This window comes from Diadema setosum, chromosome 11 (genome assembly GCF_964275005.1).
Source record: "Diadema setosum chromosome 11, eeDiaSeto1, whole genome shotgun sequence".
In the NCBI taxonomy this organism is placed as follows: domain Eukaryota; kingdom Metazoa; phylum Echinodermata; class Echinoidea; order Diadematoida; family Diadematidae; genus Diadema; species Diadema setosum.
The window spans coordinates 27,662,988-27,689,257 of record NC_092695.1 but is presented as its reverse complement, the minus strand read 5'-3'; the positions used below and the strand labels follow the sequence as shown (position 1 = coordinate 27,689,257).

At 38.4% G+C, this 26,270-nt stretch overlaps 1 protein-coding gene across 1 annotated transcript in view; it reads left to right on the top strand.

The window, feature by feature from the left end:
- Positions 1–26,270, top strand: part of LOC140234718 (cytoplasmic FMR1-interacting protein 2-like) — a 46,448-nt gene that overhangs the window by 6,954 nt on the left and 13,224 nt on the right. Inside the window, exons 2-13 of the mRNA XM_072314752.1 lie at positions 2,748–3,015; positions 15,686–15,763; positions 16,580–16,681; positions 17,683–17,864; positions 18,965–19,190; positions 20,163–20,267; positions 21,983–22,186; positions 22,648–22,767; positions 23,401–23,472; positions 23,932–24,146; positions 24,825–24,969; positions 25,497–25,656. Of these exons, the coding sequence (XP_072170853.1) occupies positions 2,803–3,015; positions 15,686–15,763; positions 16,580–16,681; positions 17,683–17,864; positions 18,965–19,190; positions 20,163–20,267; positions 21,983–22,186; positions 22,648–22,767; positions 23,401–23,472; positions 23,932–24,146; positions 24,825–24,969; positions 25,497–25,656 (1,822 nt within the window). The 5' untranslated portion in view covers positions 2,748–2,802. The remainder of the gene's footprint in view (positions 1–2,747; positions 3,016–15,685; positions 15,764–16,579; positions 16,682–17,682; positions 17,865–18,964; positions 19,191–20,162; positions 20,268–21,982; positions 22,187–22,647; positions 22,768–23,400; positions 23,473–23,931; positions 24,147–24,824; positions 24,970–25,496; positions 25,657–26,270) is intronic.

The window sequence follows — 26,270 nt, the reverse complement described above, 5'->3', positions numbered from 1 at the left end:
GCGATTGGGATGAAACTATCATTTGGTGAGGTACCAAAAAAAGTTAGACCGACAGTATCTGTCTCTTCACGACAGACTTCTTATCTTACATTGGGACATGTATGGTCAGCTGTACGTGTCCCAATGACAGTGATGAATGTCAGTAATTTATTAAGAATCCCACAGTGAAGAGACGGATACCGATGGTCTAACTCTAAGAAAATATTACGCCAAGGACCGTACAATTTTTATGATTGAACCACATGTAATTCACGATTAATAACTCTTGGTACTAGTACTACTACTTTATTTTGCTTGATCATGATTCATGGATAATTATAGCACTGTAAGAAATATCACATGTGTGTGGGTAGATCTTGTACAACTGTAGATCAAACTTCAAAGGAAGGCATGCGCGATGCGCAGATTAATAGTATGAAATAAACAGACAGACCAAAAACTTTTTTAAAAGTTACCATTTGCATTCTTTATCTTACCGGACTTCCACAAATTTAAACATTTAACTAGGCTCCCTAGCCCTACATAAACTTGATGCATCGGTTTTATAATAAGACTCAAGAGTATCGGCTACAACCTACTAAATTTACAACTTTTTTTTATAAGATCTATCTAAAGGTTACTGACTGTATTCAACACGCCTTAGATCTGTAAATTTATAGATATTTCATGCAAGTCAGAAACAAACATGCACGAATTACGAGTGCAACCTACAAATTGTAGGTTACTGTTACCAGTTACACTTACAGCTAATCTACAAGTGTGTAGAACTTCCGTTCTACGGTTTTTAGACTTTTAATAGACAACTGACAGTGTGTTATCTACACTGACTTTAAGCTAAGATAGTTACAGCTGTATTAGATTTAATAATCCCCCATGGTTCTTTATGTACGGGACTACAGTCGCGCAGAATGCACTGCGTCGCACAACTAAAAAATAACGATAAAGTGACGTAATATGGACACGTACCGTAGAGTAACAGTGGAAGCCGGTTTCGGAGTCCGCGTCGTTTCACAAAATTTCCGTCACTTTGAAGACAAATAGCGAAAATGTTTTATTTTTGAGCCCAAACGAGACTGCTATCAAAATGTTCGCTAGAGTTTTGGCTTTCCAACGATGCAATTGGTGTTACCGTCCAATTTGTAGAAGGGTCAGGATCCAGCAAAGTCTGACACCTTACAAAATGCAGAAAAAAAAAAGAAAGCCAGTTTTCTTCCTCATATAAATTGTTTTGGTTTTGATAATATTTTTTTTTAAAAGATGTGCATATTCTGTAAGGTATTATTTCAATATTTGTCTAGAAATAATGCGAGCAGTGTACTTCTAGAAGACATCAGCAATTGATCTCGCAAAGCCTGTTGTCTTCTCTCATAATCTCGTGCACCGAAATCTGCACGCGAGACTTCGCGAGACGAAAAATAAAATGTTCACGTTTTGCACAGTGCGAGCGAACGCTGCCGGTAGACTGTACTGTTACATCTCACATCTAACCATTAGATCCTGAGTACATATATACTGTACTCCTGGTGAGTGGTTTGTTTTCCCTCACAATTGAGATTTGAGAGGCTTTGATTCAACACGGACTAGACTCCATGAGTTCAGCTGAGCAATGCTGTTCTTTCCACAGCCTAGTTTGTGTAGTAAGAGTTGTCTGTTCTCCACTCGCCTTGGATAAAGCATAAAATGGAGGCCCGTTCATTGGCATTGCCTTGCCCTCAAAGAGATCTTGCTTCACTTCTCACAGGGAGCAGGATGTATGTGAACAGTGATGTTTCTGTCCCACAGATGATCAGAACTATCTCCATGATGAAGCTTCAAGAGTGAACGAGGGTGATGAAGAGGAACTTGGACAAATTAAAAAAAAAAAAAAAATTAAAGGGACTGTACAGTACTGGGTGGGGTGAGGATTCAGCTCGTAACATTTTGCGAGATATTTAGAAACCACTCTATGAAATGTTAAAGAGCGTACAATTCCAGGGGAATCAAAAGTTTATTTGATGAAAATTGGTTTTGAAATGACTGAGAGGCCAATTTTCATCAAATAAATGTTGGATCCATCTTGAAATTACATGCTCTTTCATATTCATGAGGTTTCTCGTTATCTCACCAAAAATGTTATAAACCTGAATCCTCACCTCAACCAGTACTGAACAGTCCCTTTAAGAAGAAGAAAAAGAGTGATGAAAAAAAAAAAAGGGGGTGATGAAAATGAAAGAAAAAAAAAATATTGCGCTGGTTGTAATACCTTACCAAGTTTGTTGGCCGGTCGTTGCACTTAATGTGGGTGCGTGGCGGTGTGCATGCTTTTGGCATATGGTGGAGTATTCTGCAGTTAAGCTGAAAAATTTATACCTCTTTGGGTCTTGCTTCAACTTATGATTACCTTCTGCCACATTACAGTTTGGTAGAATTGCTGAAGATTTACAATTGTAGCATATTATAGTACATGTGAAAAAAAAAATGATCCCATTTCCGGCAATATATAAATTCCAATTTGCCTGCATTTGTTTCAGCAACTGTTTATATCACAGCTTCTTGTATAATTCTGTGGTGATACTGAGTAAGAAATTTGAACTAAATTAGAATCGATACATTCAACCTGTATTGTACAGGTCTTGGTTAGTGCAGAGCTACTTGTGATTGTCAAAGGGAAAGAGATTTGAAAAGAAAGATGATCTGAACAAACTTGAAAGCTCCAAAGTTTAATTTGACTTTCCCATAATGTTATATATATCCTATTTGGCTTCCAGACATTTGTAGGTCCCCCTCCCCTTTTGTGAGTGAGTCCAGCACGCATCCTGTGCCATGTCTCACAACGTCACGGTAACGCTTGAGGATGCCCTCTCCAATGTGGATCTCCTGGAGGAGCTGCCGCTTCCTGACCAGCAGCCCTGCATCGAGGCCACTGCAGTCTCCCTCACCTACCGGGCCAACTTTGATACCAACTTCGAGGACCGCACAGCGTATGTCACCGGCATTGCCAAGTACATCGAAGAAGCTACTGTGCATTCAGAACTGGTGAGTGTCAAGACTGAGATCAATTATTCTAATGTTGGCAGTTGCCTAAGGGTCATATACGTTGCATGGACGTTATAAAAGCTTCAAAATATATTTTGTGGATGAACTATCTGTAGGGCATGATTTGCTAGTACTTCATCAGTTTGTGGACTGATAGAAAGATGGCGGTGGTCACCACATGTAAAGATATTCACAGATTGTAATCAAACACACTTTACAACTGGATGTGTCGTAAAATATATGCACTGTTTCGTTCACAGGATTGATAAACTGATGATGATACTCAGTGATGAGCATCATGCTGCAAGCACACATATTACTTGACTAGGGAAACAAAAAACTTGCCATTGGGCAATTTATAATGTTAGGGCATTACCTGCTTCATGAAAAGTTATATTTCACTTGCCCAATTGTTCAGTCATGCAGTAAGGAATTAGCATATTTTGCCATAATTCAGTGCAAGTACTGTTAATAATGCTGAAAGTGGCATGTTACTTCGTAGATTGTGTTCAAATTTGGTGAATATGTCATTTTCAAATACTCTTTGAAAAAGCACTCAATTGTGAGTCACAGTGAAGCATTTTAAAGATAAAGCAGGTTAAACACTTCCTTTTGGACACTATTTAATAATGTTGGAATAAGAAATATGTTTTGGGTTTATATTGATCACTGAATGTTTTCATGAAACTTGTAAATATCGCACGTGTGATATGAATGTATTGTAAGCGATAAACTGAAGAAATTTGAGGTGTCATGGGTTCAAAGTTTACCATATTGCCCTCAAACTTTGCAGTAGTATTCACACGAGTTAAACAGCATTTCCATATTTGGTATGCAGAGATATGGAATCTGTTTGTGGTCATTATCTCTGGTGAGGGTCTTTGGTTCTCATCAGAACCATTTAGTCACTGTTTTAGAGTACACACACCAAAAAAAAAAAAAAAATGCATGCACTTCTTTCTTTTGTTTAATTGTGTTTTTGTGGTGAAGAATAGCGTACCCTTTGCCAGCAGTCATATTCTCATAGAAATATGTCTTTGTCATGAACTTTACAAGTCTGTTCATCACTATCATCTGTAACAAGGCATTTAACATTATGAAATCATTATTGTTTTTATCATTATTGTTTTGTTTTTGTTTTGTTTGCCATAGATGGAATTGATAATTTTGCCTTTCTAATTGTCTATTACTGCCTACACTCCATTCCTTTTGTTGTGTGACACAACCTACCAGCCAAACTCTGTTTGATTGAAAATTTCTCCAGCTCACAGAAATAGTCAAACATTTTGAAGAAGGAGAAATTCATACTGAATTGGTAGGTAATGATGTGCGTCTTTGCCAGATTTCATGGCAGGATTTTATTCCTTTTTTTCAAATTTTTTAGTGGAAGGGACAAGAATGAAGACAACTAATTCTGCATGGAAAACTTACCGAAATTGTAAAACTAAACATATTCACATCAACTGAACAATTAAAGTGGTTGTTCATTGTCTCAGTACTTAATTTATCACATTACGTATGATATAGCTACATGTTGTACACACACACCCACACCCACACACACAAACAGACAAGCAAGCACTTCTAGTTTCACCCACAAACTTATGCAGTCAGTGCTACCCATTAGTTTATTCTAGCCATTAGTTTAATGAAAACACAACTTAGCTACTGTACACATTTTGTATCCACTTTCTTTTTTTTTTAAAGTTTTTATTGTTATATCCAGTAGCTAATAAAAACAGGAGGCACATGATATCAGTTATAAGAAAAACCTAACCTTTGCACATCAGTGTTTTCATCTTAAAGGGTGTGTACAGTTCTGGTTGAGGTGAGGATTTAGCTTTTAACATTTTGCGAGATATTCAGAAACCACTCTATGAGATGTCAAAGAGCATGCAATTCTAAGGGGTATCAAAAGTTTATTTGACAAAAATCGATTTTGAAATGGCTGAGATATCCAAAAACAAGGTGAAACAAAGAGATCCTAATAAAAGGCTTGGCATTATCACTTTTTTGGATATCTCAGCCATTTGGAAACCAATTTTCATCAAATAAACGTAGAATCCTTCTTAAAATTACATGCTCTGTCATATTTCATAAGAGGTTTCTCAGTATCTCACTTAAGAATGTTCAAAACATGAATCCCCAACTAAACCAGTACTGTACAGTCCCTTTAAAGTGCCATTGCAAACAATGTTCATGTTGATCGTATAGATTAAAATAGGACAACCAAATTCATAAAAGTTTGATCAGTATTTTACCCAAGCTATGAAATTAAGCAATATCGAATTTTTCACACATTTTACCAAATAGGGATATTTCAAGTGGCAAAGATGCTATAACCTCAGAATCCTCCCAGTGGTGTGTACAAAAAAAAAAAAATCATCAAAAGTATGCTTCTGGTCAATAATGTTTGATCCCTTTCTAACGCAAAATTGTTGCTGAGGGGATATTACAGGACTATAATGATTCGATAAAAAGGATAAAACTTATTGAGCACTGTAGATTTCATGCAAAAAAAAAACCAAAAAACCCTCCAAAAAACTTAAGATTCAGACATGTATGTACTTTGTGCAGGCCAATTGGAGGTCTGTAAGGTGATAACATTATTACCTCATTTTATTTTGCAAAGATGCAGTTGAGCTACAATTTAACTAATATCACAGATTTGTGAAAGCATGTGAAATCCCAAATTCCACAACTTTCTGTAATACTTGAGGCCTGATTTTGAAGACAGCTCTGCTCTTCTCTTTGTTTAATTTACTTGACTGGCAGTCATTTTCGTACATGGTGTGCGATTGCACTTTAAAAATTTGAAATGAAAGTAGATTCACAAATGCACCAAAATGCTCATATTTGTTAAGGACCTCAATATTAGACTCTGTAGCAAAGCAATTAATTTCCAAAATCATGCAAAGATTTTCAGACCTGTGTGTGAAACTGCTATCAAATGGTATTGGAGAAAAATGATTATCCAAGAAAATATTCCGAAGATCTACAGTGTGTTTTAAAGAAAAGTAATCCCTTGCAAACTTGAGTAATCATGGTTATATAAATGCAAAGCAGATGTTGTACACTACCTTTCATTGTCTGTAAAGCTCCACACGCTCCCAAGAAGTCACTTACAAAAGTACATTCTTCTCACTTTGAGGAAATGTCAGAATCCACATCTGCCTGGACGTAAAAGAAACCTCACACCAATCAACAACAATCTGTTGAGATTCAATGATTGGTTATTATAACACATTAAGCGTATAATTTTCTTATGTGCATGATGTACATGTGTACATCATATTACCTTGACAAAAATCACACACCTTCATCCGGTCATTGCTATTCATGAGTTAGTTTAACTTTTCATTTCATTGTACATGGAATGTAGAAAGTAAATGGTGGTTTTCATGTTCATGTTCTCTGTTATATTTAGCAGGCAATGTTATGTTTGCAACATGATATCCTGCATTAGACAGACCAAGAGAATGGAGAAACTCCTTCGTACATTTTAGTGTGAGTTGTAATGTATATGTGTACATTTATTAACTGTGTATACATACAGTACATGTACACAGCAAGCATGATATGTAGCAAAAACACATCATGATGGAATTATGTTTCAATATTTTCTCTCGGGCAAACTTGCGTTTGAATGAGAGCATAGAGCAATGGTTTAGTGATGATGTCATCAAGCAAGGTGTGATGGTTTACCTGCTTTAGTCTTGCCCGGCTTAGCATTCCATTCCCCAAAAGGCCCTTTCATGTCTTTACACAATGAAGTGGCCAAGAATGCCTTTGATGGTCTGTCATTAAGCCCGGGCTAAGGTGTGTACATATTTCCTGGTCTAGTCTACCTTCAAGTCTTCCGACAGATTTAGTTCCCCACACCTTTCAAGGTACACGTACCTGTGTACCCTAGGAATTTTGTAGGGCACATTTATTTTGCATGTACATTGTAGCTGATCACAATTTATGAAGTTATTGGCTGATCACAGACTGAAGCTGAACTTTTCTTGCTCATGACCTGGCAATGAAATAAATCATAAACAATGAGATAACATTATACAATGGCATAATGCAGGCAACGTGAATGATAGTCACAAGCCATGTAGGCTAGCATGGCATGACAATTGTTACTATACCAATCCTGTACACTGCACAAATATCTTCAAGTCGACTTGTAAGGAAATTAGATTATACACATCAATGCTCATACATCATTATACTCCAAAAAGTAACAAGTTTCACTTTCAATTATCCCCTTGTAAATTTCCTCTCAATAGCTGCAAATGGACATGTACAGTACTGTGTGAAGAGCTTTAATATCTTTTGCCCTAGCAATAAATAGTTAGTGTAATAGAGATGTTCTTTGGTGAATTATATGACATGAAACATTAACAGGGGGCAATTCATTAGTTTGAATGATGACTATATAACATCAATACAGTCATTGATGATTACAGTTTTGAAAGAGAAATATGTCATCTTTGTACAATAGGAATTAGCAACCATAGTCGTATTACAATGTGCTCCATTAAATAAAAGTACTTAAGTAACCATCTGACAGACACTGCGTAGTATTAATTTTACACTTGTACATGTTAATTCTCACATTCTTTAATCATATGACAAGAGAAACAGACTTTTAATTTTACATGTCATGCATTTCTCGTGTTTCCACAATGCGTCAGGTTTGTTGCATTGTTTACCATTTGCAGATTAAACAAAAAGTGTTTCTAGTGCTTCAAAATAGTTCTTAAATGGGAGTTGGGATACAAACAGCCAGTGCAAAAAAAAAAAAAAAAAAGTTTATCAGTATAATCATTGTTAAGTATTGTTAAAAAAAGAACAATAGTTATAACAGGATTGTTTCTGGACTAAAACGTTTACAGTCATGGTTTAGTGAGAAAAATACAATGTAGTAATATCTCCATATATTTTAGGCTTTACTGCAAGATATTCATATGGTATAGGATGTTTTGTGATGCAACTGACCTTCACATATGCATCAAATGTGATAACTCGAACATTTTTAAGTCACTCTCCCAAAGGTAAACAATACATTGCAGTGTAGATATGACGCATGATGGATACACCAGTAAGGAAATAATCATAAATGTACATTTCTTTAATTTCTAATCATCATCTCCAATCTGTATGAGATATATACTGTACACTCAAAATGGGTTCCATCTTGTTTGCAAGATGTCACAGTGTAATTTCTGTGAACTCACTTGATATCAGGCATGCACCCAAAGGCACAATAGGTAGCTGGAACTTTTGTGTTCTTATTAAATTCAGGACACCTGATTTGTAAGGTTGTGATTATGTTTAATGTAATGTATATGATGAAACTCATGTGAGAATTTTGTTGACATTTACATGTATCAGGGAGGTGTGTATGTACTGTAGTTTGGTCTAGTTTTCAAGAAAAGGTACAGTGCTCATTTGTGTATTATTGTTTGCAATCATCATTTTATTGTTAAGGTTTATGGTAGCTTATTCCCTTACAATGCATATGAGTGATTGTGCAAACAATCAAATGGACATAATACAGATACATGTAGTGCATACTTGAACTTTTGATATCAAACACTGCCACCGAAGACACCGATTAACCTGAAGCACTCAAGTATGTTAAAGGGGATGGCTAGTAACTGATCAGTGGGAATCAGTGGGAATGCTGGGGGATGATTGTTCCAATCCTTGTGGGATTCTCTCATATTCAAGTAATGTGCAGTTTAAGGTCCTGTCACTGTATAGGCATGTTAACCTGGAAACATTAAACTGCACATTACTTGTGACATCATACATTAGTCTTCTCATCCAGCAGTGACTGCACAAAAACTTCAAAAATTCATAACTTTTTAACGGATTGTCCGAATTTCCTCAAACTTTCAATGATGTGTTCGACCAACATTGCTACATTCTCTCAATCCTTATGTTAATGAAGGTGAACTTGTCCTTTAACAAGACTATCATACTGTATGTTTGTCACTGAAGTCTATACTTTGATAACAGATGATGAGAAAATGATGACTTGTTAAAATAGGTTTTATAGATTAGGAATGATACAAGACTGCACATTTTTCTTTTTATGATAATCAATATGATCACCATCTTCTGGCACATCCAATGACCATGAATTGTATCGTTCACTGGATCTCACATAACTTATGATATGAATGATACATTGCGTAGATATGTGTATGCACAGACAAAGTACCTATCAACTCTATTTTTTCATTCTTGTCTCACAGATTGTCTTTTTTGTAAGTAAAGACGCACATTCATTTGTGATTAAAGGGTGCATTGCATGAGAAACAAGAAAGAGGGTGCATGTGGTATCGGAAAATATGGTTCTAGACAAATGCTTGTTGGTCTAGACCACACTCGGGCCTCCTTTTAAGGAGAGAAAATGCACTTGGTGTTGCTTTTATTATTTGTTTGTTTGTTTGTTGATATCTTTTATGAGGGAATTGAAATGATTGCATGCGTCATACATGTATGTATCATACCCTCATTTTGGCCCAGGTCCAGGAAATTCACAAAACTACAAGTAAGTTGATATTCTTGACCGTGAGCATCTGAAGGGTTGGTCCATAAGTGTAGATGCTACAAGATATTGCTTGTAACAGTAAACAGTGGAGTCAATATTAAATCACGTAGCTGAGATATATTGGCTTATACAGGGATACCAGGAATAAATCTCTTTTGATACTCTCATACATGTAGATCGTCATACAACAATGCATTTGATTTTGTGACGGTTGGTAATTACAGTGTAGTGTATCATCTAAAGACAGGAGCCCAATGCCTGTGAAGTCCTCCATGGTGCAAAAAAAAAGCTGTAAACTTTTTGACAACTCACTGTCTTGTACTCAATCTCTGTTGTTCAAAACAGAACTCTCAGATAACTGAAATAATGTATATCGATCTGAATTTACATACGCTGCTATTGGTAGTCTTCCATCTTCATGCACTGTGTAGTTTTCATAATTTATACAATTTTGCAAACAGAAAAATGATGAGGCATTCTTTCGTTGGGCAATTATCATTCAAATTGACAGTCAGTGAGTGATATCTATTGATTATGAAGATTTTGAAATGAAGAAATTCCTCTCAAAGTAAATACATAATTGTAGCCTGGTTAAATCAATAGATGAAAGGAAAATATGCTTGTAGCTGTAAGAGCTATTAAGCAGTATGTACCATTTAAGTGGCATACTTTTTCATGGGGGGGGGGGGGAATCTTCAACATTGTAATTTACAGTGAATTGCCATGTCAGTTAAACAACAGGACAGTTTACAAATGTCATTCATATCTTCCCAAAGAATTCATAAGGTTGTGTGCATGTCATCTTGATCTGTTGATTTGATTGAAATTTTGTGGACGGTACGAGATCTGTAGCTTGCATCCCAGGGGCGAACTGGTGGTGGATAAAATGAATTACTGGTAAATTGGTTGGGGGTACATGAACACTGTATATTATGGTGGTGGAGAGAGAGGCGCAGTGGTTACTGTGTGTGTGTATTCATTGGTCTGAAACAAAGTTTTCATGAGGAATTTTAAATCATTGCACGTACAGAGACTTGAAGATACCCACAATTATTATCAAAATGTTTTTAGAAAATTGTTGATGCGTGAACAGAGAAATTGTGGTTCACTTTGAATGTGAGATACTGTACACATGCTGTACAGGTAGAAACCTTCTATGCATCAGTGCAGGCCAGTCTGATGATTCATCATACTAACTGGTATTTACTTCGAGACTTATGGCCTTTGGAATCAGATAAATCATAAAATCTTGGATTATCATACCACAATCCCACTGTGCATTTAAAGCTGTCAGAATTATTCCAGTGTCTTTAATCCTCCAATGTGGAAGGCATCATCTACCAGTAGTCTTTCCTATACTTACATGTGTATACCTGCCAATGGTAGATTCTAAATACAATCAAGTGATGCTTACAGCTGTTTTTGGAGCCAGATTTTATTACCTCCGCCAAGGGAGGAGGTTATGTTTTCGTTACCGTTGGTTTGTGTGTGTGTTCGTTAGTTAGTTAGTTTGTCTTTGTGCAAAATAACTCAAAAAGTAGTTAACGGATTGGGATGAAACTTGCAGGAAAGGTTGAGAATGTCACAAGTAACAAACGTTTAACTTTTGGTAGTGATCCGAGAACTTTGGGGGAATTTATGAAGGATTTTTGATATTTTGGCAGGTAGGGTCAATGAACTTGGGAGTTCAGGCTGCGCGTATTTGAGGTTTGCCTGCGCGCACTAAAGTGCGTGCTCTAGTTTCTGCTGGGGCGAGGCGTGCTGTGCAGCTGAGGGTTTATGACGTAGCAAAGGCTTCTATATTGGGAAATCAGGCAACTTTCAGCACACAATGCTATAAGTACAGTATGTATGGGTGGAAATCACTGATATCTCTATGGAAGAACAAGATCAGTGGTGAAAATGATTTGCATGCTTGGCGGAGGTCTGCGCTCTCAGAGTGCTTCTCTAGTTCCTTGTTGAAATGACTGGATCTTGCCTTGGATGCCATGTTTTAATCCCAGCGCCTACTTTATAGAACAACAAACAAAATGCTGGTGTGTTGTTTTTGCAAATTAATTCTTGCGATGCCATGTGAAAACCATTAATTCTTTTGTGTCAACAAAAAGAAAATTATGCACTCTCACTATACACATTGCAATGCAAAAATTAGTATAGCTTGATTCTTGGGGAAACTCTTGTGATAATTTGCCTGTGCAGCATGTGTGAAACGTATGCGAAGAAACCATCATTTTTTAAACTTGCCACACTTGTAATGCTTTTAATACATCTTATTGTTTGTACTGCTGTACAAACTATCTACGTTGTTTTATAGAAGTGTTGAATAAACCTTCAAACGTCAACACTAGGTCCCACACCCAGTCATGCTCCAATCATTCTATACGCATGTGCAGTCTGGAGATTCAAAGTGCTTCATTTTTTATCTGAGTGTTATGTACCTCTACCAAGGGAGGAGGTTATGTTTTGGTCAGCGCTGTGTGCAAAATTATTCAAAAAGTTGTGAACGGATTTGGATGAAACTTACAGGACGGGTTGAGAATGATACAAGGATCAGATGATTAAATTTTGGTAGTGATCCGGGAATTTCTATGGATTTTATGAAGGATTTTTTAATATTTTGGCAGATAGTGTCAATGAACTTGAGAGTTCAAGTAGTGAATTTTTTGAGGTTTGCATGTTATACACACACTAAAGTGTGTGCTCTTTTGCTAGGGTGAGGTGTACTGCGAAGCTGGAAGTTGATGACGTAACAAAAAGCTTCTATATTGGGAAATGGGTGATTTTCAGCATGTTGTATATGTACAGGTGGAAATCACTAATCTCTTTCAACCCCCCCCCCCCCATATAAACATATGAATTAATAGAAAAAATGTTTGAAAATATAAAAAACTAAAGAGTACATTTGCTACATACCTGGTTAACTTGAGCTTTGTTTGGAAAATGATAACTTGTATACAATACATGATAACATGTATTCAAAACACTGGAAAATGATCAGAAATAAAATGTTACCCTCTTCCTCTTCTTATGACCGGATACTGGAGACAGCATGTAACACGAGCATTGAGAAAATTGCCTGAGCCCCATTGACCAAAATTTTGATGGTCAACTCAACAATATGTTCTCTCTGTGAATGAAATATGATATTGGCTAAAGATGATTTACATCCGGTGATTTTAACATGATATCATCCACTCAAAGGAAAGGTGTACTTGTAGCCAATCTACATTTACTTTTGTCACAATTATCCTAATCGAGGTCACATGCATGTCCTCCCTTCCTCCCCCCCCCCCAAAAAAAAACAACAAAACACACAAACAAACCAGCATTAAACAAAAACAAAAGCAGCACCCCTGGAAAAATAGAAAAAGAAACCTAAAGCTCAGCAATTTAAAGCAAATCAAAAATATCAACTGGATTTCAAATAAGATTTTTAATATGGTACATATTATACAACTTTCTCTTTGTAATTGAAGCATTTGTGATGGCTGTATGGAGCAGGTTGCATGTATATATGTAGAGAGGTGGTTGTTATAGACAGGTGACTGCAAGAACAGATTGGACTGCACTCGTACTTTAAAAGAGTTTCAGTTTCTCACAGGAAGAAAGTTCACTACCATTATACTTTGAGGAGATCTGAGGGTTCTTAGAGAGCTCTCTTTAACAAACTCTTAGAGCTCCGCTCGAGCTCTAAAGGGTTCATTACACTGTGTAATGGCCCTCTTTGAAAAAATATTTGTGAGCTCAAAATAGTCAAAAACTCCTTCACCAGGAAGAGATGGGTGTTTTGGAGGGGAAAAGGTTGGTGTTTCAAAGCAGGAAATGATTAGGGAAGGGATACAATTGCAAATGGTTGTCACGCTTGTGTAGAATGAATTCCCATGCATCTGAATAGCTTTCTAAATCAGTCTTCACTTTAAAGCAGTGGAGCAGCTTTTAAAGTGGAAGGCCACTCTTATTGCCATCCTATATCTATGTGCATTTTCACTTTTATAAAGTAAGATGAAAGAAAAAATAGGATAGAGAAGTCTTGTTCAAATTAGACTGATTCTTGTAATATTTCTATTGATTCTATTCCCTAATATTGTTTCCTGTTATGCATCTGCAGCTAAAGTTTGAGGAAACTGACTAGAATTTTTTTAAATGCAGCTTTATTGGATGGCGATCTCAGTGAGTCGGTAGCGTGTCTGTATCCCAGTCTAAATGACCTGGGTTCGATTCACGAGTCTAACTGAGCAGTGTTGCATGTTACAATCATTACCATCCCCTTGAAGTAAGAGGCGAAACACTCTGTCCCTTGGATAGGACACAAAAATGGGAGCTAATCCGGTCGAGAGGTCCAGCCCTACCTAGTACCTACACTAGAAAAATGGGTGAATGGTCCCGACATGGTCCTTCCCAGGCAACTAGCAATTTAGTCAACAAGCAGTATCAAGTAGTAGGCACATTGTGCTTCATGAACAAGAAGAAGAAGAAGAATGCAGCTATTGTCCATTTTCGTGTCTGGGGTGCAAAATCACTTTTTACGGTGTGAAAGCTGTTTTCAATAAATTTGAACAGACAGATCCTCTTTATTGACGGGAGAATTCTGAGTATGTATTGATGTATCCGGTATTCGTCTGTTTTATCATGGATAGTTGTAATAAAATATCATACCTGCAATGTTGCAAAAATATCAAATGCAGTTTCAGGTTACTGGGTACTTTCTGTGTGAGCTAGAATCGAACCAAATGCCAGAATAGATTTTTTTTTTTTTTTTCTTAAAGAAAAAGATATGGGGAAATTAGTCTTTTGTGGAATGTGTCTTAGATATGCAGGTAATACAGGAATTTCATGAAATTTTATGGCCTGCATAACCATGTACAATAACCAGTCATCTGACTCATGGCTATATAGTATGTGATATTGGCATTACTGATCATCAGGGTTTTTCTTCCTGTTTAGAACTACAGTGTATCAAAAATTATTGAATGCCATGTGTCCAATTTAAAGCATGAACCACCCAGATGGAAAGTCTGAGTGGTTTTCTTAATGTTGCGAGGTTCCATTGAGTTTCAACCGTGCCGTCAAAACAAATCAGTCACATGCTGCTGACATTAATATGCACATTCACAGAGTTAGAGCATCGTTTACAGCACAGATCCTTAAATATCATCAGAGCAAACACTGCCGACCATATAACGTGAACCGCCGTTGCGTGGCTGTTTGTCAGGAACACACATCCCAATGGAGCTTTCGTTCTCGCTTCCTGCCAGTTCCTGTGGCAGCGTTTCTCCAGTCTGGTCGGTGTCACTCGAGCAGAACTGGTTTCAGTTGAAACCGGGCTGGCACGGCAACGCAAGCACCAAATCACAACAGCTCTAGTTTCTGCCAAAGGAAAAGCCTGGGCTTCATATCACTTGTGTGCAGACACCAACTCTCGCTTCGACAAAATGAAAAAGAAAGCTCCCCCCGCATTTTTAAGAGACATCTGTTGCTTTTAATGAAGAGGAAAAGTAATAGAATAAGAATGTGGAAAGAGAAATTTGATGACATGATATTTTGCCTTATTTAGATATAATATTCCTTTAAAAAAAAAAATGAAAACCTTAGCAAATTTGGTGTGTGCAGTGAAGTAGGGAAAAATATATGTGATCAAGTGTGTGGTACACATTATCAGACAACCAGCCAGTGAGTGTGAACAAGGAAATGTGAAGACATTCCCCTTATTTGTGTACCTATTTCATTTTCGAAATGAGTAACATTTTCTTTTGCCTCCAATGTTTGAACCACCTTGATGTCAGCCTCTCAAAATTGATGTGTTCAGGTAAGCAAGTAGTGAAATGACAGCAAGCACTCAACAGTAATAGTCAACATTAGGGTCACCATAAATTTATGCCAATGAAAAGATGCAGCTATGAATATCTCATATGCATGCACCATGTACATGTAGTGAAAGGCATTAAATTCTGCTCCAGATACCTTTCTTCGCACAGTTTGTTTTTTCATCTTTTTATCACACATTTCTGTTTATACGTACAGCTGTTGTTTGTTTGTGATGTGTTTTCTCACTGGTTTGCGCCAGTGTCACTGTTTTAGTCTGAATTATGATTACGGCCGTGTGTTTGCTCTCCACAGAACAAGTTGTTGGAGGAGGGCGAGTGCTACGCTGTCACTCTGTACACATGGAGGAGCTGTTCCAGAGCAATGCCACAGGTAAGTGTGACGTTCTGCGAACGCTAGAACAGCTTGCATCTCAAAGTGCAGTACTGGAGTGATGTACTGTGAATTGCGCAAGCAGGCCAAAGTATCAGGAAGTCTGCCAAATGGGGTTGGGTGTGTTTTCATTGGTCACGAGTGTATGGTGAGGCTTGTGTTGGTGGGTCTGAACAGTGTTAGATATTAATGGCAACATGATTGATTATACTCAAAAAGTCATGGGACTTGACAAAATAACATGGAACAATTAATGATTTTCCATGCACTACATATCCTATAGGTTTGCCTGAGCTCAGGTTAAAGGTAAAGGTCACATCAAGATGTAAGCATTTTACTGAGAGAAAATCAGAATTTCTTTAAGAAATCTATAAACAAGATACAAGATGAATAATGAAAGGAGATGATTTTGTGGACTTCAGATATTACACTGGTGCTCTGGTAGGAATTACCCTTTCTCTTTCCTTTTTATTTTCCTCTTGATCATACACTTGCGTAAAAAAAGTAAGTGAGTCATTACTATTTGAACATAAAATGACAAGGATGTGTGACACCTCTAATATCAGAATTTAGCAACCAAACTCTTTTTAAAAAACACTATGCTTTAAAGGTGATACGCCTCCAGTGTAATAAATATAGAATTGAATGGGAGGTGTGGTGAGAAAGCATAAATAACTATCTTCAGTAGTTGCATTAAATGAAGTAAATATATACATTTGCGTGCTTTAGCCTGAACGAAAATGAAAAGTGAGAGGGACTACTTTTTTTTTTTTTCAACAGACATGTGTTTCGCTTTCCCTTTTCTCTTCTCTCCAGATAAAATCTAACAATCAGCCCAACAGAAAGCAGATCTACGAGACGTTCGTGGAGGTGCTGAGACCCGAGGTCACGAAACTGGTGAACTTCATGTACTTTCAGGTGAGGCGTGGCTTCCTCCTGAGATCTGTGAGCCAAGTGCTGCCGATGTTTCACTCTGATCACAATGAATATAACATGAAAGTATCGCGAACGGGCATTTCCTCTTGGAATCAGTCGACTGAGACACCTGTACAACATTGATTACAAATCCTCATGTGTTCAAAGGAGCCATTGCTCCCCCAAAAAGGAAGTGGTGAAGAAAGAGAGTACTTACTTGGAAGCCACATATTTGATAAATTTTCACCATCTGAATGCCAGTGAATCCACTTATATGGCTCTGCATTTTACGATGATACATGTTGCTCAGTGAGTAGTGCTAATTCAACGACATAAACAAAACAAAATAGTGTATGATTTTTATGCAGATTTTTATTCATAATTAGCATTTTCTTCCTTGGAGACTGTGTTAGAACTGCATGACCACAAAATACTAAAAGCCATTTAAGAAGAAGACTTTCATTGTTGAAAATTTGCAATCAATAGCATTTCATGTTCAGTGACATAAAGAAGTGATATTCTTATTAGCTTATCTACATTGCTTGCTTTAGATAGGCAACTCACTCTCATGCCAGTGATGGAATGTTGATATTTCTGTGATTTCATCCCAATTGTCACTGATCTGATTACCACTGCTTCACCACTGACATTCCATACAAAGCTCTCTCCAGAAGTAGAAAATTTCGATCTAAAGTTGTCTGTCACTGCGAGAGAATGCTCAAGTTACTAAGCCATCACGACCTCAAAGTAATGCATTCTCCCATAGATGGTTCAAATTTGTTGGTTTTGTACTGTAGTAGCTTCTTCAGGTAGTACAAGGGGATCAAAATGTTAAAGCAGGTTTGTTCAGAGAAGGAAATTATTGTTGCTAGTAGATGTAACTGGAGATGTAAGGGGCTGCCAGGGAGTGGACTGAGCTGATGAAGGATTTATATAAACTTTGTGGCAGTGTGCCAATAATGAGCAGCGCTTAAACCGTACATGCGTCCTTGTCCTCGGTACAGCAAAGGGCGATTGACGTGTTCTGCCGGGACGTCAAACGGCTGTGTCATGCGGAGAAGAAGAAGGACTTTGTCTCCGAGGCGTATCTCCTGACGCTGGGGCGCCTCATCAACATGTTCGCCGTCCTGGATGCACTCAAGAATGTCAAGGCCAGCATCAAAAACGACTATGCCGCTTACAGGAGGTGAGAGCCCACACAATGTGTGGTCAGGTTGCTCTTTTAAAGCACTCACCAGAAAGACGGCATCAGACGTTGATGTGCTCTTTAAATTCGTCTTTCCCCTGAATTCTAACCCCCACCTTTTTTTTCCACTTGGCAGCATTTCCAGTCAAAAACATAAAAATGAAACATCACACTGTTATTATATCGCATGTCAACTTGACTGTGCTTGCTGATGTATCTACATTTGTAAACTGTTCAGTTGTTATGCAGGAATGAGCCTGTATTGCAAAATATTTTCAAGTCTACAACTTCCTATTGTATGTTTAGTGTCAAATGATCAAAGAAAAGAGGCATCTTATGACCAGAGAGAAAAACCCCAAAATAAACTCCCCACTTACAACTTGATAATCATGTTTTTCCCGTCAGGGCCCCATTTCATAAAAGATGTTAGGATGGCAACTCTTGCTGGAATGGCACCTTCCCATAGCAACAGCCAATCAGGAAGCTGGATTCGTGTCGTTGCCATGACAATTGCCATTCCAGCAAGAGTTGTTATCATATCAACCTTTTTATGAAATGGGGCCCTGAAGATAGTGTTCTAGATTTGAGGAGAATGTACTGCATGGCTTTCTTTGGGTTTGAATTGTGTATCCATCATGACAGCAATGAAATGGCTTAAAAAAACCTCAACAAACATGGACTGAAATGAGATAGTACTTGTCATAGCAGTCTCTTCCCTTCATGTAGTGGCCATTGCAGCATTCCGCCACAAAGAAACTTGGGGTACAAAACACATTTTATGGTCTTTTGTTGATTGTTGCCATCTGTCTACTATTGTCACATTTGCTGTTACTTACGAAGAAACCAGGGCCCCATCTCATAAAAAATGTTAGGATGGCAACTCTCGCTGGAATGGCAACTTCCCATAGCAACAGCCAATCAGGAAACTGGATTCTTGGTATTACCATGGCAATTGCCATTCCAGCAAGAGTTGCTATCATATCAACTTTTTTTAATGAAATGGGGCCCTGTAGTGGTAGTTTTGAGGAGATGAATTGGTATTTAAAGGGTTTATTAAAGTTCCTGTAATAACCAGGTCCTTCCATCTTGTTCCCTTCCAGAGCGGCCCAGTTTCTGAAGGTGATGGCGGACCCCCAGGCCCTCCGGGAATCCCAGGAGGTGGTGCTCTTCCTGGCCAACAACGACAAGATCACCCGGACGCTGAAGGAGAATCTGGAGAAGATCCAGGGCTACGAGGAGCTCCTGGCTGACATCGTCAACCTGTGCGCCGACCTCTTCGAGCAGAGGCAGTACGTCATGCCCAGCGAAAAGCACATGCTCCTCAAGGTGAGACCGGAGAGAGGGATAGAGATAGATAGATAGATAGATAGATGGATAGATGGATAGATAGATAGATAGATAGATAGATGGATAGATGGATAGATGGATAGATGGAAAGATGGATAGATGGATAGATGGATAGAGATATAGATAGATAGAGATATAGATAGATAGATGGATAGATAGCTAGGTAGACAGATAGATGGATAGAGATATAGATAGATAGAGATATAGATAGATAGATGGATAGATAGCTAGATAGACAGAAGATAGATAGATAGATAGATAGATAGATAGATAGACAGATAGATAGATAGATAGATAGATAGATGGATAGAAAGATAGATAGCTAGATAGATAGATAGATAGGTGGATAGATAGATGGGTAGATAGATAGGCAGACAGACAGAGATAGATAGCTTGATAGATAAAGAGATAAATTGATTTATAGATAGATAGATAGATAGATTGAAAGATGGATAGATAGAGAGATAAGAGAGAGACATAGAGACATAAAGATGGATCCTGGCTTGCATGGTCAGCATGATGGTGATGACTGATAGTTGAGGTCATACATGTAAGTGATGGTGGTGGTGATGATTTAATGATGAGGTCATAAGTGGTGTTGATGGTGATGATAATGACAATAACAATGATACAGGAATGGTGATGATTATAATACTAATAAAGGGATGGTAATGATGATGAGTGGAAAGTTGAAGGAGAATACCATTGATGTTGAAGAAGAAGTATTTATTGATATCAAATTGCGTAGCACATATCGTGATTATCTCGTTATCATTTTCGAAAGCAAAGGATTGAAGAATTCGGTTATTTCAACTCGGTATATTTATTTTTCGATGAAATGGTGTCTGGTAGAGATACTCTATCAAGTTGTTTGAGTGTGTGGCTACTGTGCAGAAAACATGTGCCTATGTGAGTTCAGCAAAACTTCACCAATTTCTTGCTTTTCCACAGGTGATAGGATTTGGCCTGTACCTGATTGATAGCAAGGAGAACAACATCTACAAGATGGACCAGAAGAAGAGGATCAGTCTCTCAAAAGTGGACAGGATATTCAAGGTAGGTACAGGAAAGAAATATCCTCTTTTAGCAAGTGCAGTGTATATGTGCCTGATAGAATGGTCCCATTACCAGGGGATGTGGTGGTGGTGGTGGTGGTGGTAGTGGTAGTGGGGTGGGGTTTGGTGGAGGGTGGGGGGGGGGGCAGGGGTGTGATTGCATGACCTCCTTAACCTGCCAATGTTAATGGCCTCACCTCAAAATCATTTTTGCATCCTTGAAGGAACTCTTTGTTTCGTCTTGTGAATTCTTGATCTATTTATTGGGGATCAAGAACATAGTCGTTGAAAAAAAGAAAGAATATGAACGCAAGTAGCATCGTACCTTAGTGTTATGAAAATGGTTGAATATTTTGCATATTTTTGGTAGGTGATTGGATAAAATGTGAATATGTGTTTTCTATAATTTTTGTGTTATGTCATTTATTGTCCCCGCCGAACGAGTTCGAGCAGGGGACTATGAAACGGGCTCCGTACGTGTGTGTGTCCGTGTGTGTGTCCGTCCGTGTGTCCGTCCGTGTGTCCGTGCGTCCGTGTGTCCGTGTGTGCGTCCGTGTGTGATCAAAATGTTCAATTTGCTACTTCTCTGTCATTTATGAGCCGATTTTGATTCTGTTTGCTTTATATGAGAGCACTACATGGGAGCTTTGAAACTTCTACACAGAATTTCAGTTGTGACCTTTGACCTTGACCTTTGACCTATATTGTACATTTTGCTACAAAATGCTACTTCTTCGCCATTTCTAACCCGATTTCGATTCCGTTTGCTCTATGTGATGGCACTAGTTGAGGGCGTCAAAACTTCTACACAGAATTTTGACCTTTGACTTCTTTGACCTTTGACCTTGATTTTTTGACCTGTATTGTACATTCTGCTACAAAATGCTACTCCTTCGCCATTTCTAACCCGATTTCGATTCCGTTTGTTTTATGTGATGGCACTAGGTGAGGGCTTCAAAACTTCTACACAGAATTTTGACCGTTGACTTCTTTGACCTTTGACCTTGATTTTTGACCTATCTTGTACATTAGCTACAAAATGCTACTCCTTCGCCATTTCTAACCCGATTTCGATTCCGTTTGCTTTATGTGATGGCACTAGGTGAGGGCTTCAAAACTTGTACACAGAATTTTGACCTTTGACTTCTTTGACCTTTGACCTTGATTTTTGATCTGTATTGTACATTTTGCTACAAAATGCTACTCCTTCGCCATTTCTAACTTGATTTCGATTCCGTTTGCTTTATGTGATGGCACTAGGTGAGGGCTTCAAAACTTCTAAACAGAATTTTGACCGTTGACTTCTTTGACCTTTGACCTTGATTTTTGACCTATATTGTACATTGCATGGCTACAAAATGCTACTCCTTCGCCATTTCTAACCCGATTTCGATTCCGTTTGCTTTATGTGATGGCACTACAGATTTGTAGGTGAGGGCTTCAAAACTTGTACACAGAATTTTGACCTTTGACCTTTGACCTTGATTTTTGACCTGTGGTTGTATATTTTGCTACAAAATGCTACTTCCGGCGGGGACATATATTACGCACCGCGTAATTTCTACTTTTCCTTGTTGACTTTGAAATATGGGCATGAATTTGATTTCAGCTGGACATTTGTGGTGTCAAGTCTTCAAGAAGCAGAATAAGATGAAAGGAAGTTAATATCAAGAGTGATTGTCAGTAATGGCTGCCGCGTATTTTCTTTTCCCACAGCAACTGGAGGTGGTTCCCCTGTACGGTGACATCCAGATCCCAGTCTTCTCGTATGTGAAGAAGAGCACCAACTACGAATCACACAAGTCCTTCTGGAACTCGGAGATCTCATCGGGTGCCCAGTATAACCTCCTGGAGCACCTCCAGCCAATCAGAGACAGCCACATGAGGTACATCAGCGAGCTTGCCCGACATAGCAACAAGGTGAGGCGGTAGCTTGTTGATGTGTGTCTTTCTGTTGTCATTGTAAGGTTCATCTGCTTATCTTCCACAGTTAAATCAAAGCAACCAAAAATTACTCAAAATATATGTGCGAAAGTTATTTGAATGCTTCAAATATGCCACTAGGTGTTGCTGTTGTATTCCCTAAGGTAAGTGGAATCTCAATCTATTGGCACTTGTACTGTGTGGTGACAATTTGATACAAGTTTTGTGAACTACTGGGAGGCTTGTTAGTACTTTCAAACTTTACATGTGATGGAGGTTGTAAGGATTTTGTGTCTGCAGTCAATGTTGTTATATCAAAGGGGTCACTTTTTTAAAGGATGCTGGAATGAAGGAGGCACACTCTTTTGATGACATGGCCAGTGTGCTACAATGCTGTTTCAACTGTTCTTTGCAAGGAAGTGCATCAAAAGCCAGTGTACTTTTTAATGTGTCCACAGGAAGTAACAACCGCACAGAAAGACACAGGTCGGACTGAGGATGAGAACAAGGTGTTGTACGAGATAGCCCTGCGTGGATTACGACTGCTCTCAAGTTGGACATCACTTGTGACGGAACTGGTAAGTGGGACAGAAGGGGTGAATTGAGGAATGCACACGTGTGTATTTAAACTTTGAATAAGTAATCATATGACCTTTGCTAACACGTATTGCTATAATATGTATCAATGGTGTGTATCTAAGATTGTGCTTGTTCCGTGGTGCTGTGTGTAGCAGATCATTGAGACTGCATAGAAAATTCTGAGCAATAAGTTGTCAAGACAGTCTCTTTCTTACAGTCGTGTACTTGCGCACTGTGTGTGTGTATGTGGAGAAGGATTGTATGTGCTTTTTTGAGTGCAAAATGGCAGTTTTATGATGAGAAAGAAAAAGATAGAAAATTGTTGTAAATGAGATCGAGTGAAACATAATATTTGCACTTGATTGAATTTTTATTGAACCTGTATTCCTTCCATGTTTTTTGTGATGTTCCCTGTCCAAAGTTTTCTTCTTCATCATTATTGGCTGAGAGATTCTCCCCCCCCCCCTTTTGCATGGATATCCTACTATTTTTGGATTGAATGTAATGATTTGCAGATATATCTCAGGATGTGATAATTTTCCAGTGACAATCCACAATCAAGTTACCATAATTGGTATTTCCAGCATGTCATGATTTCACATGTGTGTGTGTGTTTTTTTTATTCCCACCAGTTTTCGTGGAAACTCTTTCACCCAGCCGACACAAGGGATATCAAAGCACAAGAAGCAGAGGAATACGAGAGGGTGAGTGGTCCGAGATGAACCATGTGCCAGGTTGTAATTTTGTTTTATTAATGAATTCACCAAAATCTATGAAGTTTTCCATATTCTCATATCAGCAAGTGGATTTCTGAAACATTTTGTAGCAGAGTAAGTTTATGTTAGGATAATAAAGTGAAAACATAGTTCTTAGAAGGGCTCAAAATTCATCTTCTGCCATTTTGAATTTGCTTGCAATACATCGAAAAGGTCTCCCAGACAACTTATCTGGCTGATGTGATTTGCAGGAAAGTGAGTTGTTTTGGAATATTTTGAGATCACAGATGTAATATAATTTGATTGTAGTAAACAACTTTTATTCCGGAAGTGCCCTATCCATTCTGTAGTGGGTAGGTAGAACATAAACTGGCTTTAGCGCCACAATGTATGCTCGTTCTTGAGTCAGTGATTTAATATGCCTGAATGTCCCATCTCACCGTGCAGGCCACGCGGTACAACTACACCAGCCAGGAGAAGTTTGCGCTGATCGAAGTCATCGCCATGATCAAGGGTCTCCAGGTGCTGATGAACCGGATGGAGAGCGTCTTCTCCGAGGCCATCCTGCGGACGGTGTACGCGGAAATGCAGGACTTTGTGCAGCTGATGCTGCGGGAGCCGCTGCGGGTGGCCACCAAGAAGAAGAAGACGCTGGTTGTCAGGTGTGATGATGTCTTGAAGCGAGACTATGATCTTACAAAGATACAATGATTATTGTATTGAGAAGACTGCCTAATGAAGCAATGTATATGCATTGGTCACATGAATGATGAGCGCATATGTCAATTATGTAAAATCAATTACACTGCATTTTAATTGCATCTTCTGAAACCACACACAAATTCGGCTCAGATAGCTTGCTTTTGGTTTTGGCCTTCACATGTACACGCACTGAAATGTAATGCAGGGCACTGCTAGACAGGAACCAGGGTATTTTACAGGGTTGTTTCTTCACCTTGAAGCCAGTTAAATTATTTTGAATGACTGCATGAAGGAATGCCACAAAATTATCACAAGACATTGAATAGGCTTCTTGTATATGAATACAAGAATTCAGAGATGGTCTGTTTGAATCGCTATACGTGACATAATGCAAATGCCAGGACACAGAGATTATGTTTGATAGTTTTAGTGGTGCATATGTATAATGTGTGAAAATGCTGTGCTGGTTTGCCCAATATTTCTTCAAAAATTTAACTGAAAAAAGAAAAGATAAGAAAAATCTTTGTGAATGTGAACCAGAAGGGAATGAAAGACTCAGGGGCAGATATTTAGGATCTGCTCTCGGTGGAAAAGAATGATCCAGTATCAGCTCTATGTTGTGTCTCCCCATTTTGCAGCATCATAAGGGCTGTCCGCGAGACCTGTGCCGATTGGCTGAGGGGAATGGAGCCAGATGACCCCGCCCTGAAGGGGGAGAAGGACCCCAAGAACGGCTTCTCCTTTGAGGTGCCCAGGAGAACAGTTGGACCCTCCAGCACCCAGGTATGATAATAGATTGAATAGAGATGATGATGATGCTGACAATGATAAAGATGATGATAACAATGACAATAACGATAATGGTGATGATTATAACCTCATGAACATGATAATGAAAATGATACAAATGATAAAGAAAATGACACAATTGATAATGGTGATGACAACAATAATGATAATGGTAATTAAAGTGATGATGATGATGATGGTGGAAGCGATGGTGACAATTGATGATGATGATGATGATGATAATAAATATGATAATAAATTGATCAAAATAACGATGATTGCTAACTTTGCACCAAATCTACCTCTACATGTTCCAAGCACCATGAGAGTATTCTTCACATAGCAACTAAAGAAACTGAGAAAGGAACAGGAATTACTACACTTGAAGTATGGTTTAAAACCAATCTGTTGTCGGTCAGCCTTAAAGGTCGTCAAGGAAACATCCATACACACAAGTTATTGTTTTGTGGTCGCACCTTAACATCAAAGTCTGGGTCTGTTTATGACAATTCTGTCCCCAGCTCTACATGATGCGAACCATGCTGGAGTCGCTGACGGCAGACAAGGGCGGGACGGGGAGGAAGACGCTGCGCAAAGAGCTGGAGAGTATCTCCACCGTCGAGCCCCTGGAGAAGTTCCACAAACGCACCTACTTCTTCACCTGCATGCTCAACTTCTCAGGTGAGCCTTCCCTCTAAAGAACTCGAGACAACCCTGTCTTATATGTGTGTGTGTGTGTGGGGGGGGGGGGGGAGGTGGGGGCGACAGAGGAGGAATTCATAAATTCACTCTTATTTTTCTTTTGGTCATTTTGTTGAAAACATGTAAATCATGTAACCTATTTGTCTTGCATGAGCTGTTTAAGCACTCTTTTGTGAGTTCATGTTTCTTCCTTATCCACTTTAGGAGGCCTTGTGAGTTTTCAAACTTTTTGTGCCTCTCCACCCATGCTCTATTTTATGAAAGTTTCCTCCTAGTTTTGATGAATGTATAAAGTGATTCGCAGACATTGACTGCCCTGCTCTGGAAATGTTTTTAACCAGGTGGATCCAAATGTGCACCAAATTGCTTTAACGTCATTTCGCCGTTGCTCCGTAGAAATACTTGGAATTGAATAGTTTAACGAATACAAACAAAATTATTGACATGAGTGAAAGCAACTTCAGTCAAAGCATTAGGGCCATGTCTAGCTCTTGTGATATGTACAGGGGACCCTCATGACAAGGACCTAAAAATCAGGACAATTACCTTGTTATATCAGGTATCTCACTATATCTGGATACAAACATAAAGAA